Raw genomic sequence first — 18,556 nt, 5'->3', positions numbered from 1 at the left:
TTTGACCTTGGTAGTCTTAGTTTGCAGGCTTTGTTTTTTTGTTTTCTTTAGGTAGTTTTGGTTAGGCAGCCATTAGAAGAGAGCTACTGACTTAGACGGTCGACATGGCTGGGTTAGCAGTCTCCATGACTTATTTTAGGTTTGTTCAAGGAGCCACTATGGAGAAATAAAAGAGCCATATGTGGATCTGCAGGTTGCAGATCCCTGCTTTGGGTGAATGTTTTTGGTGTTTGCCTCTTTTTGCTTTACATCATTCCAAGCATACACTGCTCCTCCGACACCCATCTATGCGGATGGGCAAAAGAAAACCCCCTGAAAAACGCAAATGTCTGAGTCATTTGGACCAGGCAGTGTGCAGACGTTTACTGTGTCCAGCCCTCTGGTACAAAGTAGGGGTAATTTCCAAATGAGGCCATGTGTGAACCGAGCAGTTTAACAGAATCCCTCGTTACCATGGCTGAAGCACTCAGAGGCTTCTTGGTGTTTCCACTTTTGCCAGCAACACGGAGATGATCAAAACTACTACACTGCACTGAGTTTTTTTTTTATAATTCTCTCTCAATTTGTAACCGCATGCACCACATGTTTCAGCTTAAATTGGTTTAAAGATACTAAGATCATCTGCAGCCACTGCTTGTATTTTTCTGACAAGGAACTTCCAGTCAGAATTTTGAAAAAAGAAAAAAGTAAAGTTTTAATAAAATCTTATGACTGATGCAGTACTAGTGTTGAATTATTACTAGATAGAATGCCGATTCACATTTGTCCCTAATCTATTCATTCAGCTTGTAGCATTAATAGTCAATAATCCCCAAAAATACAACTTTGGGTGACATTTATTATTATGCATGAAAACTTGTGATTGAAGTGGGTTGTGCTGCCGTCTGGCTGGACTGCTGCAGGGCTAAGAAGCCCCATGCGGTGACCTAGAAGCACCTCAAAAGAATCTATTTTTTTTTCTCCTTTGCCATTCATCTGCCGCTGAAGCGTACCAGTAAGTTAGCACAGAAATCAGAATTTATTCGAACTTCAAAATAAAAACACCACAAGCACTCTGTGGCGCAAACATGACTTTTTTCCACACAGATTAGAGAAGCAAAGGAAGAAGCCAGTGTTTTCCAATGCTGAATGTGAGGAAATTCATTCTGGTTTGTTAAAATAATGTTTCTAATATGAGTGAAAAATCAATGGTATTTAATGTTTAACAAAACATTTAAATATACTTTTCATTGCTTAGATTGTTTAAATGCTGATGATATCCTCCTCTGCTGTTGTTTCCATGAAAAAAAAACACTAACTAACAGTCCATAGCATTGTGTTGTTTATTCTGCATTAAAAATGATAAACCAAAAAGACAGTTAAACACTTATAAGTAATCAAACAATTGTCCACTTGAATCTTGGAAATCTCGGGATGGGATTTTAAGCTTTTGGATGCACACCTAAAATAAAATAGTGTTTTTTTCCCATTTGTGGCACACCAGCACTCTGTTTCTGTGCTTAATTAATTTAGTTAAGTCTATAACATTCCAAATCATTATTTTTTAACTATCATAATGCAGGAAAAAAATTTTAAAGTGTTGTTTTCCACAGCATAGTTTCTGCAGAGTGGCAGCAGTTCATTAAAAATCCCCCTCTGAGTTGTGGGCGGGACCTTTGGCTAGTAAGCCCACCCCTACTTCCTGTCATCAGTCTGTTTACAGCCCCTTACAACCCCAAGCTAGCAAGCTAACAACAAAAATGGGGAGCAATTTTGGCGCTATTCAGCCATAAACGTTTAAGGCAGATGGCAGCTCAGACGAGAAACTGAAGACGTACATGGATCTAGTCGTCTACAACTAGAATGGGGCTAAGCAGAGAGCTTGTGGCTTGCTGATTGTAGATATTACAAAACAACAACAATTTTTTCCAAATAGAATTTTTTAATGTCCTCCTGATTCACAACAATTTTTTTATTTTAATTTTATTTATATATTTCCTGCATCATGATAAAAAAGACACGAAAATATGCCACAAAATAAGTATGTCTTTAAATATTTAACTTAATTTTTTTTGCTAAGCAAAATAATTTATCAGAACGTATTTAAATAGTAAAATTTTACCTGAAATTTAGCTTCCTTGGATAGATAATGCACTAAAATACCTCCACTGTGTCCTTTTATGAAATAACCGCCAGGTTTAGTTGTAAAACATAAAGATCTGGTTTGTGCTGCTGTCTTCATGAATGCTTTCAGATTCACATGAAATCTGACTCACGCAATAACCCGTACTCATCATTCTTTTATAACTTGTTGCCGCTGGTGGAGGAATCTATAAAAATGAATGTACGTGTTTACGTGTGCTTTGCGGCATGAAAACAAACTTTGACCTGCATGATGTGGAAGACTTTCTTCACACCGATAAGCCTTAGCTTCTCTGTTCTCTTCTGTGGGGAAATGTTTACACAGAGGTTCAAATGTGTATTTGGATACAACTTAACTTTATTGACATCATTTAGCATGTCATGACAACTTGATAGATCTTGTAGAATATGAATGCACACAACCAACTGAACTCACACGGCAGTTTTGCTGCTCAAATATCTATTTTTTTTCTTATTTACAGTTCAGAAATTTTCCTTATACACTCTACTAGAGTAAATTTTATGCTTAGGTGGTCCAGGTTTGGAAGATGTAAACACAAGATAAAAAGTTCAGCAGTTGGTCACAGAAATCCCAGCATATTTTTTTACCCATATATTTTTTTAAGGAGGTATAATTGGGGACATATTAGCATATTTAGGGACTAAATTTTAAATTTGAATGGCATTTTTAGGGTATAGTCAGACTGGACACATTTGGTTTACTTAGGGAACCAGAACTTGTGTCCGCTGATAATAATTTTCAGTCTGAATACAACCCTGGACCAAGAACAAGAATGGACCCATCTTTCAAGGTGGTCTCAGTTTGGGTTCAATTGGACTGAGTTGCGGTTTGCTCTGAGTTTCTGAATAAGCTCCTTTCTCGGAGCGGAGCAACTGGACCAAAACGGGTCAGTAATTACATGAGGTAAACAGACTAGGAATTAAATTGAGCTGTGAACAAATTTAAAGCAGCGACGAGACACAGAAACTCAACTCAAATGTATGAACAACTTTTAATATGATGCATATTGCGTCTGACACTATTTTCCCAACAATTCATTTATCATAAAGACTTAACAGCATACCTTCTTAGCTGTTCAATAACCACCTTTGTAACTGCCTTGCAGCATGCCTTTGCCGTACCAAAATAGCAAGTAAAAGGTGTTGCATTTGACGTTGATACACATTCAAAATTGTCTAAAGGAAGTTAAGTCTCGGGAGGCAGCACCATTAATCCCACTGCTTGATGATCGATGAGTCTCATTGTCATCAGGGCTATAAATTCTTTGGGCCACAACACGCCCACACAAACTCATATAACACACAAAAACATTTGCAGTTTCCTCCTGAAGTTTAGCCACAAACAGTCTCATATTACATCATATGAGACCCATCAATACAATTGTGCTGCATCAAGACCCGGCTTCAATCCTCTACTCTGAGAGGGGGAAAAAAAGGAAAAATGGGGCCCAAGAGAGGTCATTGTTCTGATAGAATTTGACAAAGTGATATTGACAACGCAGCTTATTTTCCAGGAAGACAACTCAATATTGTTTCCTTCGTTCTCTGTGTCACTTATTGCCAGCCACCAATATATTTAAACGTATCTCTGTTTCTAGTTACTCTCCACGCTGGAATACATTATCCCAGTAAAGAAAACAATATTATCAATCTTATTGAAAAGCTGTGAGCCTTCACCTCTCATCCGTTCATTAAAACATGCAAGAGCCCTCACATGAAAATCGATGTGCATCAACAGCTGTTTGTCTATCAGCACATTCACTCACATTTATGTATACGCACAATTCAAATGAGATGATGGAGGAAAATGCAGCTTTAAATCTGAAAATGAAGAATAAAAGGACATGCATGTGTGAGATGGTTAAGCAGTTATCCCTGTAAAGCCCAAAACATCATAGTATTTACAGAAAATTCAATTAAAAAATGGCTTTTTAAAGGCTTTAATGAAATCCCCAAAAGGTTTTTGCAATATTAGTTTTTAAATTAGATATAGATAGTTTTAATTATGATTTGTTGGATTATTTTTATGTTTTTGCCTTCAACAATGTTAGTTGAAGATACAGAAACATTGACACTAGATAATCACCTTATTTACCCAGTGTCTTAAATTTGATGTGCAGGTTTTTTTCATGGTTTTACTGTATTATACAGAATGAATTATCAACAAATCTCACATTCTTTCAATACAGCAAGTAGTCCTTTTTTTAATGAACAATAATAGAGGAGTTATTCTCACCAAAAAGTTTTGAAGATGAGCAAAAATCTTTCTACCAAAAGTGTTTTTGAGATTACAGGGAAGCAGCCATTTTGAAATTACAAGAAAAAAAAGACCCTCTACTGCCCCTAGTGGAAAGATGATGAACTACAGGGGAGAAAACATGGGCTAAGTTACATACAAAGCATTTTAAGTGGAGTTTTGATCACGTTAATGAGAAAGGAGTCTCAGAAATGTGTCTATCAAATATAGTATCGATAGTTTCAATGGGTTAAATGACATTTACCATGTAGCTGTCAGTATGTCCACATTGGTGCAACAGAAACTTACAATACATAACCTGTAATCTGGTTGCATTTGAGCAGTTTTGCTTAATTTTATTGTCATCTGTTTCCATGTTTCGAGTCTGTATAGAGATGTCAAAAATGGGAAGGCTGAAGCACATCGGGGACATAGTTCCTGAGAGGAGTGTTTCTTCTCTGCAAAATAACATATGTTTGCCTGTGTTTTTGTTTGTTTGTTTATCTTATCTCTCAGATGGGACCCCCTTCACGTGGTGGGTGGGCCGAGGAAGTGAGAAGCATTCATACTGGGGAGGCTCAGGCCCTGGCATCAAGAAATGCGCCTGCGGTATTGACAGAAATTGCACTGACCCTAAATACGACTGCAACTGTGATGCTGACTCCAGACAATGGTAAGCCAGTTTACACATCAAGCAAAAGGGATCAATCTTTGACTTTGCTATGACTGTCATAATAAAGAGTAATGGTCATGTAGTAATCTTTTTGTTGACATTTACTTGTTCATTATATCATTCTTCAGAAATGGGGAGAACATCATCTCCATGACCACAGCCTGTTATTATTCAATATGGTTGCTGAGGATAATGAGAAGCCATTCTCTGCATTCTTCTGGGTTCAACAATTTGTTTGCAGCTACAACATATGATCACAGCTGTGATACAAACAGTATGAAAAAAAACTGTTTTCATTCCGCTTAGCTATTCTAGATATGCAGATTTTTACATTTTTTTCCTGTCATCTGTCCAAAGTTTTCTGACTTAATGTGTCTTTCTTATCTGTGTGTTCACTCCTACTCTTACATTTTTCACGTTCCTAATCGTGCTTCTGTTCACAGCTCATTAAGTCTGCATGCCTTACATCAGTCTTGTCTATGCAAGTGATTTTTTTTTTTTTTTTTTGGTATTCCTAGATTATTTTCTGGTTTTGCATTGGTTTTATGTTGTATGTGTTCACCTTTTTATGTTTGGGGGATTGGTTTTTGCTGAGGGAGATTCCTTAAGGATGAAAATGACCTTAAAAGTAGTGTACCACAGACTCCACACTTGTAACTTTGTAATCAAAGTTGAAAGCCAGAACTTTGTTTGCTGACTTCTGGATAAGGCTTTTATTATTTTTGGCTGCAAAGGAGTGGAGAAAAAAAAAAAACAGTCTGTTACTTTCGAGTAAAAGTAAAGAATTACGACAGCTGTGGCCTAAAAGAAGCAAATTGGGAAGAAATTAAATCATTTTCCCTGTAGACACAAGAAATGCATCCAAATGACTTTGTTTCCTTCTCAGCTCATAATAAATAAATAATGCATGTATTTTAGTAAATTATTTCACAGATATGTTCAGGAATACATATATTGTGTAATTATCTCATTGTGTTTTAGGATTAGACGGCAAAAGTAAAAAGACAAAATATCTAAAATCCAGTCTAAATGCATGACCTGGAAAAAATAGCTTTCTTAAGGTTTATTTCCACTAAGTGGTACAGTTTGATCCAGTCCAGTATTTTGAGCGTCTCCAGTATAAAACGAACCCATTAATCAGTACTGAACCGTACCTTTTGAGGGCCCCCGTCCATTGTAGGTCCATAGAAAAGTGGAACGGGACAGTTGGGACGGAGCCACTGTAGCCACCCGTTGATTGGTAGGAAGTGATGACGACATTAGAAAGCACTACTATAGCGCTAAGCTAGCGTTTTTGTTTTCCTCTTTTCTGTTTTTTTTCTTAGCCGCCTGCAATCTTTTTCTAACCACATTAAATTCCTGTTATATACGATGTACAAAAAGTTAAGCAAGAAAAAGATGAGCTGCTGGATGACCTCCATTGTTGTTGCTTTTCTAGTCTTCGAACTACAACGACACGCTAGCGGTCTACGCCACGCATGCACAAACTGCTTAGTGGAAGCGGGGCTTAACTGAATGGAAACGCTCGTAGAATTAATTGGACCGTACTGTACTACTCCTTACTGGACCAGGTTTTCGATATCCTAATCTTTAATTGTATTATTTTTATCATTTGCATGTGTTATTATACCCTAAATAACAATAATAAAACTATTAAGGATATATTATGACAAGGCCAGATGATAGGGAAATAGGCAGGTGTCTATTTAAACCTTGTACAGAAATGCCTCAATTAGAATTCAGTTTTTTTATATATATATATATAAGTAATAAAATAAAAAGAAAAAAAGAAAAAGAAGAATTTAGAGCTTTGTGTGAGGCAACGTTTCCATCCTGCACTGCTTACTGCCATTTAATTCTTTCTTTATTTATTTTTGGTGAGACAACCGTTGCATCATGATGTATCTTGAAGGGAAATTTTTCTTCTTTTTTTTCTTTTAATAACCTCATGTTAATGATGTAAAAATGCAGCTAAATCTAATGGATGTTTAGTTTCAGTCAGGTGCAGGGCAGAGATAAGACTGCTGTTCTGCAAACGCCTCAGGAAACACATTTCCTGAATCTCACTTTAAAATTTTAGATCACAACTAAAGAAACTTTCTTTGTTTCACGTACCACAATAAACTGCTGGAATCCATCAACTATCAGTAAAAAGGCTTGCTGCCTCTTGTTTAATGAGGATGGAGAGTCATCGGGTTAACTCGTCCACAGATTTACTCTGCATTTTCAAGAAGCATTTTTACAAAGACCTAAAGTGTCCTAATTGCAAGGCCTGATGGGATGTCTAACTTCAAATATTGAAGTGACTAAAGGATGAACGCTCCCCATCAATTACATGTTTACTTAATGGCAGCGTTTGACTCTAAAACCAGCAGTCTGTGTTTCAAAGCCCTTTTAGTCAGCTGATTGATACTCTCATTAATACCAGTTGTATTTGTGTGTGGGAATGCTGCAGGTTTGTGAGTGATTACTGTGTGTAAACAAGAAGAGGTGATTTTTATTTGCTCTCTTGTCTCCCTCCTCATCTCTTAAAGCAATTATATTAATAGTTATTTCACTTTCCCATTCTCCTCGCTAATATTGTTTGTGGTTTTTATTTTTGTGTCTCGTTGTTTGTCAGAGCATCTATAGTGAAATATTATCGCAATAACAGTTTCCAGTCATCGCCCATGATTTCAGGGCTCACACACATACACCAGAGGAGGATGCTCACACATTCTCCCACATGCATTATGCAAATGCGCTCATAAATAAAATATCAAAGTTTAATTTGAAAATGGTATTGAAAGCCACTTAGCACTAATGGAGTTTTGTGTACAGTTTTGAGTGCAGTATTGTTGAATTTTATTTAAGGCTTCAGAAGGTGTTATTTAAAAAATGGCTCAATTTAAGCACTCATGTGACAATATACTTCATTTAATTATCAAAGTGTTGGTAATTGCAGGTTTCAGTTCTTCTGAATAAAGTATTTTTATTCAGTTTTAACTTTAAATTGCTGCAATAATGGCTATTATATATTAGTCATGACTGTTATCACTATAACGTAAATGTTAATTGGCAAAATTTGAATTTTTGAAACGTTTTTGAGTAAAAAAAAAAAAGAAAAAGATGTTTGTGCACAATTACATAATGTTTGGGTCATAATAACAGCATCTGCTTCATTTGTATATTAAACTTCCTTTCAGGTAATGGGGACCACATGTTTTATTAGTGTTGCTTCTAAAGAGTATTTTTTAAAAAAGAAAAAAAAATAGGAAAACATGGCATTTGTAGGCCAGTGGACAAAGGGAGCAAAAGTTTAATGGATGACCTTTTTTTGCACTCCAAGGTATTCATGTTCTCCAGCAGATAAACACACACGTATGCCTTCCGGCACACTTTGAAAGTGTTGCACTTAAGAAAAAAAGAAAAAAAAAACATGCTTTCAGTCACGGCTTAGTCATGCAGACTGGCACACAAACATTTCCAGTTCGATTTTACAGCTAAAGGCTGTACGGTGGCGCAGTGGTTAGCGCTCTCACACACAGCGAGGAGCGCCTGGTTTGGGGGATCTTTCTCCCCGTGCATGCGTGGGTTTTCTCCGGGCTCTCCGGCTTCCTCCCACAATCCAAAAACATGCTTCATAGGTTGAATACTTACTCTTAAGTGTCCCAAAGGGGAATTTATGAGTGCGTATGATTGTATGGCCCTCAACAGACTAGCAACCTGTAAAAAAATGGATGGATGGATGAGTTCATAGACACAACATCAACAGAAACAGATACTGTATAGTATCTAGACTTGAGTAAGACTTAAACATGAACAGAAAAGTTAAGGTAGTCTGATGTAATACGTGTTTTGGCGAAATGCTGGTGTTGCCCAACTGTTCCCATATTTCATTCATCCTGCCTGCAAGCAAAAAAATAAAAATAAAAAAGTAATCTCAAGTTTCACAACCAAAATCCTTCATCAGAGTAATATCCCCACAGTGGAAATCAGAATTGGAACAATAACTGTAGATTTTATTGTGTTGTTTTATATCATTTATTTCAGCTTTAATCTTATGGACTTTAAAATAACGGAGGGAACTGTAAAAAAAAAAAAAATATATAAAGGAGACATTCGAGGTGAAAGGCTGATGTGAACTTTCTTCTTCTTTTCTCTCACACCTCATCCTGCAGGAGAGAAGACTCTGGTCTCTTGCTATACAAAGAGCACTTGCCTGTCAGCCAAGTTGCTGTGGGTGACACAAACAGACCGGGGTCTGAGGCCAAGCTCACCGTCGGGCCACTACGTTGCCATGGAGACAGTAAGTAACGTGTCACTGATGCATGTGTGCCCTGTCGTGGAGAGAAGTGCAGTTTCAACACAAGACAACAAAAAATACATGTCAGAAAAAAGGAGGCACATCGTTGTGAAAGTGGTAGTTGGAAGAAAAGTGCTCGTATTTTTGTTCTAGTTGTGCACTTCAACATGATTGTTTAATTTATCCACAGACTATGAGTTGGCGGTCGTTTTGAGAGAACAATGATTGCCATGTTAATGCAGAAACTGGAAATGTTTTGTGACTCAGCACCTCCGCTGTGATAATTTCTCAATGTAAACGATGGTCAGGCGGAGCAGAAGTGTTTTCACAAAGTCCCTGCGGGCTCTAGGAGAACGCCGGAACACATTTTCCCTGCCTTTCACAGGTGCCAAACCGCCGATTGCTGCAGAAAAACAATTTCCAAATGAACTTAATTGAAAGGACCTGTAGTAAAATGAGTTTACAAGGAATAGTTTAATTTAAACTGTTGTTATTTATTTTTTATATGACTATTTGTGTTACAATAATTTGTAACCACTGCTACATGTATTTTGTTGGATAAAGGTGATCTACCTGAAGCAGCATTCGATGTAAATGCAGCTTAAATGTTAAGTTTCAATGTTAAGTAAATGCACAGATGTGATCAGAGTCTTTGGTATGAATTCACGACCTTTCAGTCTCAGGGCAGACACTCTACCACAAGGCCACTGATCTAGTCTGTGATCCTGAAAGGGACAAAACGGGTTTAGAAAATGCATGGATGAATTGTAGTCACGAATGCAGGCATGCACAATGTCCAGCCTTTCATATATTGCCCCCAGGCTACCAGTGTCTGGTGGCCGATGGCACTTGATATGGATGGCCGCCATCCATATGATCCACTCAGAGCTGCTTCTGGCTGGAGATCTGGCTGCCACTGCCCTGTGGCCTCCCAACTGTCACCTGATTTCTTGATGGCATCATCCCCACCTGTCACTGGATTGCCACCATGCGACCTCAAAAAGTACCTGGACGGCTACTAAAAGATGTCAACTTTTAGAGAAAAATCGTCCGGTCGCCGTCAAATTTTAATTTTCTCACCCCATGTAACTTTCTAGGACCGCATGAACCGTGACATGGAGACATGATTGCTTTATGGAGCTCTTCAAAACCTGATCTCTCAACATCATCCGTTTTGTCAATGAGATATACAGTAAATGATTCCAAATAGGGGTGAGGCTGAAGACTTGGTGGTAGCTCCTCCCACATGTTTCAAGTTTCTGAACACATTGGACCTGATGCAAAAATCCCTTTATGTAGGGCATTTTGAAACAGCGTAGTTTTGCTCAAATTTTGGAAAAAAGGAAAAGGTTTTCACATTAAAAGCAGATCTAAATCATGCCAGACTTATAAGGGGCAAGTAGATCCCGGAGCAAACTTTAGTCTTGCACAGGAAGAGGAAAACTAGCAGGAGCATTTATGGATTAGCTGCCAACATAAAATCGACCTTTGAATGAGTTGTGCGGACTTCAGTAACAGTGGCCTAATTGGGTTGGAATAAGAGTGCTAATGACCTTCTACAAGTCATCTACAGAGAGGAGTGGCTTTACTTTCAAATGGATTCTCAGCTGGTTGTTGAGGCATAATGTCATAACCTTTGTGAAAGGCTCATGAAACACTGAATGAAGAGAGAGCATCTTCAGCATCTTGAATAGAACTCCCATTAAAACTCCCCGTTTTACATCATCCTGAACAAAAGACAGTTCTTTTGTTCAATGTGAGGAAAGGGCCTAATGATATTCTAGCAGAAACTATTGTAGCTGAATTAAAATATGCTGTTCTTCACATTTTATCATCTCATCTTTTTTTATGCTGGTAATTTTTCCATCTCCTAATATTCAGGGAAAAGGGGAATAAAATAACAGAGAACATATTTCATTTTCCTGGAAGAAGCCAGTCGGCGCTTCTGTAAAAGACTCTGACTGTGACTCATGAAATACTCCAAAAGATACATCCTTTCGTTTCAGATTCAGTGAAATGATGCAGAACAACATATAAGAAGAAGTAGAGTCCTCTGCCCTGTGACCTCGTGCCCTCAATCTTTTTCTCAGTGCTAAAAAAAGAAAAAAAAATCACATTATTCATAAAATCAAACCACTCTGAACTGTCACTCCTACAGACGGATTCAGACTTCCACTGGAGAAAAGCGGAGCGGCTTGTAAAAGTAAAAAAATTACTTTGTTAGAATAAAAAATATTACAACTTACTACTTGAATTGACTTTTTTTACTCAAGTTTGCTTATGGAACCCAATCAGATGAAAATTAGAGCATTTTTCTCATGATGGCAGAAAAGAAATTAAGCTTAAAATTGAATTTCTGAGTGTTTATTTATTCAAATTTGTGTGCATCAGGTACAGATGAAAGAAGGCTGTTGGAAAAAGCTTGTAGTTATGTACAAACTACAATCGGTAGGCCACAAGCTCCCTGTTTCGCTCAATTCCAATGCATCCACTTTTAATTGACTTGATAAGTCAGAGTGTCCAGAGCAGTGACAGAACTAACCTGTAAAAACCACACAGTCATTAGATTGCGTCTTTGTCCACCTTTACACAGCCTTGATGGACTCAAACTGCACTGTTGCATTCTACTTACAGTGTTTTTTCTGAGGATGTGTGGGAGGAAACAAAATATAAAAATGGGATGGTGTCAAATCGATGCTCTTCAACCATGCACTCTTACACACATGCAGAAACATATAGTTTGGCTCAAAGGTCATAGTTCATAAGAAAGAGAAAAAAAGTGGAAAGTTTTATTGCTGTAAAGAAACCTCCACAAATAGAAACCACAAGAGGGATTTATTACTTCAATAATTGTGTGTGCCATGATTTAAATCAATTTTTGTCTTTAAACCCACATGTCTTAGTTGTTGTATCTGTTCAACCAAGTCCCTCTTTCTCTTGTTTCTGAGGGAAACATTTTCAAATACAGTAGAAAACCTAAACGTGCCCTGACTCGGAGGCAGTTCTTCTTCTGTTCCTTTAATCAGTACTGGCACAAGTCTTTCAGAGCAGCTTGGTGTCATATGAAACTGTGACACAGATCGCTTCCATGTAACTTGTGATTTTTTGACTGTTTTGCATAAATCTTGGGCATCAAAAGGGTTTATTTTGACCTGGAAACATTTTTAAAAGGGATATTTCTGAGCTTATTCCCATAAATGTAAAAGTCTGAAAGGATTACCCCCATTAAAAAAAGTTCATCCCGATCTCCAGTGACTGTTTACGAAGATCATTTGTGTCAACTTGACAATAACACTGTGACTGTCAGCTTGTCAAGGAAGGCCATTGTCCTCCCTCACAGAAAAACACATTGTGTCTGTTTGAGATGTCTGCTTTGTTTCACATTTACTGCCGCCTGCTGAACCACACGGTTTTGTGTGTTTGGTTTTAGGCACTAAAAGTGCTGCCAGAAATGAAATTATTTTTTTGGCTTAATTTTCTTTTTTGTTTTTTTACCTGAACTCAAAATAAAGGCTAAAGTTAAACATCATTACGTTCCAGCTTTGTTTTTGGACAAAAGCCAGTGTTTCTGATAATAACACAATCCAGGCTTTGCTTCCAGACATTATAAAAATGAATAGTATGATTTTTCTCAATTAAATTTACTTTTTTTTTTCCAAGTTATCTAATTTATTAGTTTGTTAGTACGTAGAAAATGTACAATGTTAGTGTTAGCAATGAAGCTGAAAGGATTTTTGTGGATTCTACTATCATACGTGGTGGAAGTACAAACAGGGGTCTTTATCACAAGGCAATGAGTTCATTACAATAATAATTCTTCATAAAGTACTCCATCCACTGTTCATTTTTCAGACAAAAGGGAATAATAGAAGGAGCTGTGCCTCCAGAGAGAGACAATGCTGGATTTCAAACTACAAAGAATTCAAGCGTACAGCGCTGCAGATAAGCTTCTTCGCTTGAATTTTTCATTCATTTCTGTCTCCATCATTCCATCCTTCCATTCATTCAGCAGGAAGTGACCTGGTTCTGTCAAGGATGCTGAACATGACAGAACACCTGCCCTTCCTCCTCTCTGGTGTCACACTGATTATGGTCCCCTTCATCAACAACCTGGTGCCACTCTGGCTAATGTCCCTCCGTAACAAAGATTCATCACATATAAACAAAACGGGATTTAATGACCCACAACCTCACATCTGTTTGTGTGTTTGGGGGTGGGCCAATCAGGAAGCAGGGTGGCAGACACAATTACTTAAATGGAGCCATCTTTCTTTTGTCTTGCTCTGTTATCCCTACAGGAGCATGTGAGACAGCTAACCCTCATCGTGACCAAATGAAAAAAGTTTAAAATGAAGACAACTTTGAGCTATGTTTCCCATAGTACTGACTAAGGCACTGGAACATGGAGCATGCATTATACATTGGTCCATTAAGGCATATTAAATGTATATTAAAATTTTTACACGTGAGTAGATACTCCATGTATGATTGATGCTTTTCCTACGGTGCATGGAGCTCCTCTCATTAAGAACAATGACGACTGACTGCCATATAATGTCTTTTTTTTTAATGACTGATGTCTTGTACTGAAGTTTTCAAAAAGATACATTTGCACACCTCCGTTTGTGTAATTTTGTGTACAGAAAAATGCAGCTTCTAGTACAGTGAGTTTTGTGTGTTGGACAATAACAATCTACTTTCATGGCTACTTTAATGACAGCTGTTCAGTCACAGGCAGAAGAAGACAAATTATTTCCATTTATTGATGTTAACAGGGTTTGGCCGGTTATAATTGATTGAAATTAAAGTAAAAAAAGAGAAGCAGCAAATACATACTCTGTTATTATCTTGTCACTGACACACAGGATGACATTTCTGTTCTTATGAAGGACCAGAGTAAGCCAAAATGGTGAGATTTACACTTTAAAAACACACCCTGTAGAAAAAAGTCTAAAATTTTCAAAACTTGAAAAACTTTCTTAAAAAAAAACTTAGAAAATCTTAAAAAAAAAATAAAAATAAATGCAATCTGCCAATAGGGTAGGAAAACTGTTCTTATCAAAAATTCTTATTTTAAGAAAAATATTCTGGGCACTAAGGGTATAAATACTTGTTTCCATAATTCATAAATCAAACTTGCTAATAATTTTCTTTGTGTGGTGACATTGGAAACACAGAATCCACAACTGAAATCATTAAAGTATGTTATAAATACAAAATCAATTCTTTATAATTTTCTTTTTTTCAAGTAACCACATAAAAGTCTGAAGTTCCAGCTTCAATTTTTAGCTTTTCTACAACTCTCTTATCGGGCATGTGATGTGCATTGAAGAATCATAAGCATGAGTACACGATTGGTCTCAGTCCAACTGATTTAACTTTTACCATACGTTCAATGGCCGTGCATTTTGTAAGTAGAGCCTGAAAATTGTGTAGCAACACGTTATTGCAAGAGTTTTGAACTAAACTCGCATTTACACGTGTTTACATAGACTTTTCATTGGAAGTGGTCACTTGAACGCACATTTCCAAGCCTGGTGTGAACGCAACACTAATCTCAGTGGAGAACTATAATAAACAAAAATATAATGGCCTCACTAATTTAACATCATCACTTGCTTGGAAATATATTGTTCACTGTCACAACTCATTTGAGTCTATAATCCTTGTTTATCATGTCGTTAAGCAAGTGACAAACTTTGTTGACCTCTCCAAGTTGACTTTATCACAGCTGTCTCTAAGACAAGGAATTCTGGGATAGATCTATGATGCTCCTCTGTCAACGATGCCAGAGGACCTAATGTAAATCCTATAATTGCAGTCAATACCTGCCCTGCATGTCCCATGAGCACGCATTAATCTTAGCAGAACGGGTTCCAGGTATTATTTGCCACTTAGGAAAAAAAAAATAACTCCGAAATGCCCTCAGGCTAAATGTATTGATTTCCCTGGACGATTAAAGCCTCATTATCTGATGTTCATCATAACGCCGCCGTTCTTTTTTGGTCTCTTATTTTAGTTTGTTGGCACTAAATGTATGGAGAATTTTCAAAGAAACTTGTCACTCTTTAAGAAGACCTCCACAGTTAAGCCTGATTAAATGGCAGTGATCTAACAATGTATAATTTTGTTGAAGCATTCAATCTCACACATAAATCTGATTACAGAGAAACTATATATATTCAAGAAAAAGTCACAGATATACTCCTCCATCTACTAACTAGTTTGAAATAATTAGAAAAAAATAATTACAGGGTTCTTGTTTCTGTTTCATTCATATCATTTCTTCATTTGCACAGCTCTAATGGTTTAGTTTTATAATGTTTGACAAGCAACTTAATTACTCTGTGAGATTGATAAAGACTTTGTGGGTCTCAAATGACATTCACAAACTAATTACTTGAATATTCCAATGCTGCATTTTTCCTGCGTATGGTACACCTAGACCAGGAAGTGACAGGCCACAGATGGCTGCGCTGCACCGGTGAGATGAAATATGGGTCTCGGTGGAAACGCGTGAGGAACAAATGTGTTCTTGATGTGGCCGCGTTTAACTCGCCGCAGAACTCCAGATAGGCTCAAGTGTTTTGAACAGTCCTATCTGAGCGGTGCCTTCAGGGACACTTAGTGAAAATTAGGTCATTTTAGTCATTCATGTATGATGTCGCAGAGACAAGCAGGAAAGCATATGATGTGTGAAAAACTTTAATTAGTTGTGATTTGTTTGTTTTCTGGAACAAACTCAAAGTTTGAGACCAGATGACGTCTTGTTTCCATGTGTTTTGCCTCCTCTGGTTTACAGCCATGTACATTGTTTGTACTTGTAATGTGATTTTGTGCACTGTATAGTACCCGTCTTTGTTTGTGTGCCTGGAAATGTCCGAGTTAATGACCTGCGGCGGTGCAGTCAGTCATCCTTACCATCTGTTGGTGCTGGCATGTGACCCATCTGGTCAAGCGCAGACAGATGAATCATCCAGTTGGCTTTCAGACCCAGACTTCACCTCGAACTCTATCTCACATCATGTCAGCCTCCACAGTTCAGCGGGCTTCTTTTTTTATCATGTCCCTTTGTGCCAGTGCAGGGGTCAGCAGCTGTTCGGTTAAATGACACTGAAGATTCAGGAATCTGGTTCAACAAAGCTGTTAAAGGACTGAACAATGCGACTGCAGGACAATGTGGAGCCAAAGAAGGATTATTGGTGAACCTAAATTGTTTGGAAGTCGTGTTCACCAAAGATTGTTTATTTTGAACTGTTCTTGGCTATTTTCCTTGCACCTTAAACTTTCTGAAATTTTATTATGGCATCTTCAATTTTTGAATTCATGGTTACTGTATTTTCCACACTAATGGGGGCACCAGATTATAAGTCAAAGACGTGTGATGAGGTTCATGGCGGTGAGGCACTGACATCATCACTCAGATTTAATCAAGAAACTCGTAAATTTGCTATTTTTTTACCAAAAAACGTTGAAAATCCACCCAGAAAAAGGTAATTATAGAACAGATGCCTAGATTATTAAACAATATTTGATTTGTATTTTTAATAATGAAAAAAAAGATTAATCTTATTTAATTTATGTATTTTTAAGCCATATTTTTACTGGTGAGGCACAGCTTCACATGCCTGGTCTATTTTTGAACTTATGTCATTCGTATAAGACGCACCAAACTATAAAGCTTAGACTTAACTGCCTTCACAGTAACTCTACAACTTGTTTTTAACATGCTACATGTTAGCCACATAAGATCCATTAGCCGGGTTAGCGTATTCATCATACCTGTGGCCCTCAACCTTGTTTATAACACTTAAAAAACGGACTTGTGCCTTTAAAAAAAACATTACTATGACTATGCTAACTCCCAACATAGTAAGTAACACAAAAAACTACCACTACATGTTAGCTGCAATAGCGTATTCAGAGTAACACCCAACCGAAATAAATTAGCTTCAACATCATTAAACTGAACCAGAAATAATCGATATATTAAACACTCTGGATTATAGGACACCTTGTTTTTTCTTGTTTTTTTTAAATTAGGTATACTTAGTGCGACTTATACAGAGTTCCCCCGCTTATTTGTGTTTCACGTTTTCACAGATTTTTTTTCAGTCATGTGATTCTTCCAGTTCATCACAAAAAATCAACTTGGAGGAAAAGTCTGCATCCGAATTATTAATCTCTCCATTCCCCTGCATGGAGAAATAGCATCAGCTGACTCAGAAGCAGTCGAAAAAAAATCCTGATATCCTGATATGCTGAAGAAGATAATCGTGAGCTGAACTATGGCCATGAAGCTCTATTCACACCAAAGGCAATTTGCAATCAGGGGCATCCAGTAATAAGAGGTCCTGCAGCATGATTTGATTTTTCTGAAAAAAACGAAAAAATTATAAATAAAGTCCGATAAGTTAACAAATCCAATCTGGAAACATTATCCGTATCTTTCAGACACCGCTCCATGTAGCACTGAAGCTCCTCCCACACGTGTCTTGAGTGTCAAGTTTATGAACACATTTTTGGACACGGGAATGCAGTGTCCCATATTTATCACATTCAGTGTGAACGCAGCATTACTCACATTAGTTTTGGCTTGGGAAGGAGTTATTTGGGCGAAGTCCTAATATAGAATATATTTTTCATAAAATAGTTAAATTTGTCTTTTTTTTTTATTAGCTTCTACAATACTGTTTGCAAGAAAGACCCAAACCCGTTGATGAATTGTTTCATGACTTTCTCTTGTTTTTGTGCCATACAAACACAGCACTTCCACACAAACCAGCAATAATGATTAATGAGCTGTTAATTGTTTTTTTTTAAGAGTTTAAAAGATTTGTCCGATAAATATTTCCTTATGGGAATGATAAATTTGCTACAAAATCTTGCCAAACAGTTACATCTGTCAGTCTGGCAAAAGGGCAAACGGAGGATTATGATTTGGCTTCCATTCTTATTCCACAAGTCTGTTTTCTCTCCAAATGTGGGTCTCTGTCAGCTCTTCAGTCCTTTATTCTCCTTTGGTTCCTACTACACAGACTTGCCTTCAAGCCATATTTTTTTTTTCCAAGTCTGCTTCTTATTTCTTTGTTAACCTCCTCTCTGCTTTCATGCTTCAAACTCTTGTTTTTTTGTTTAAATTATATGTTAGCATGACTGTAGTTCATGTCATGTAGATATTTCTGTATATTTGTGAAGGAATTCTTCTATTTTTTTTATA

At 37.2% G+C, this 18,556-nt stretch overlaps 1 protein-coding gene across 2 annotated transcripts in view; it reads left to right on the top strand.

The window, feature by feature from the left end:
- Window positions 1-18,556, top strand: part of cntnap2a (contactin associated protein 2a) — a 332,490-nt gene that overhangs the window by 270,729 nt on the left and 43,205 nt on the right. For both annotated transcript variants that reach the window (XM_024280015.2, XM_024280016.2), the window contains exons 16-17: window positions 4,895-5,051; window positions 9,212-9,339. In XM_024280015.2, the coding sequence (XP_024135783.1) occupies window positions 4,895-5,051; window positions 9,212-9,339 (285 nt within the window). The remainder of the gene's footprint in view (window positions 1-4,894; window positions 5,052-9,211; window positions 9,340-18,556) is intronic.

Source organism: Oryzias melastigma, linkage group LG20 (assembly GCF_002922805.2).
Source record: "Oryzias melastigma strain HK-1 linkage group LG20, ASM292280v2, whole genome shotgun sequence".
In the NCBI taxonomy this organism is placed as follows: domain Eukaryota; kingdom Metazoa; phylum Chordata; class Actinopteri; order Beloniformes; family Adrianichthyidae; genus Oryzias; species Oryzias melastigma.
The sequence above is the reverse complement of the archived record's forward strand: the minus strand, read 5'-3'. Positions and strand labels throughout refer to the sequence as shown.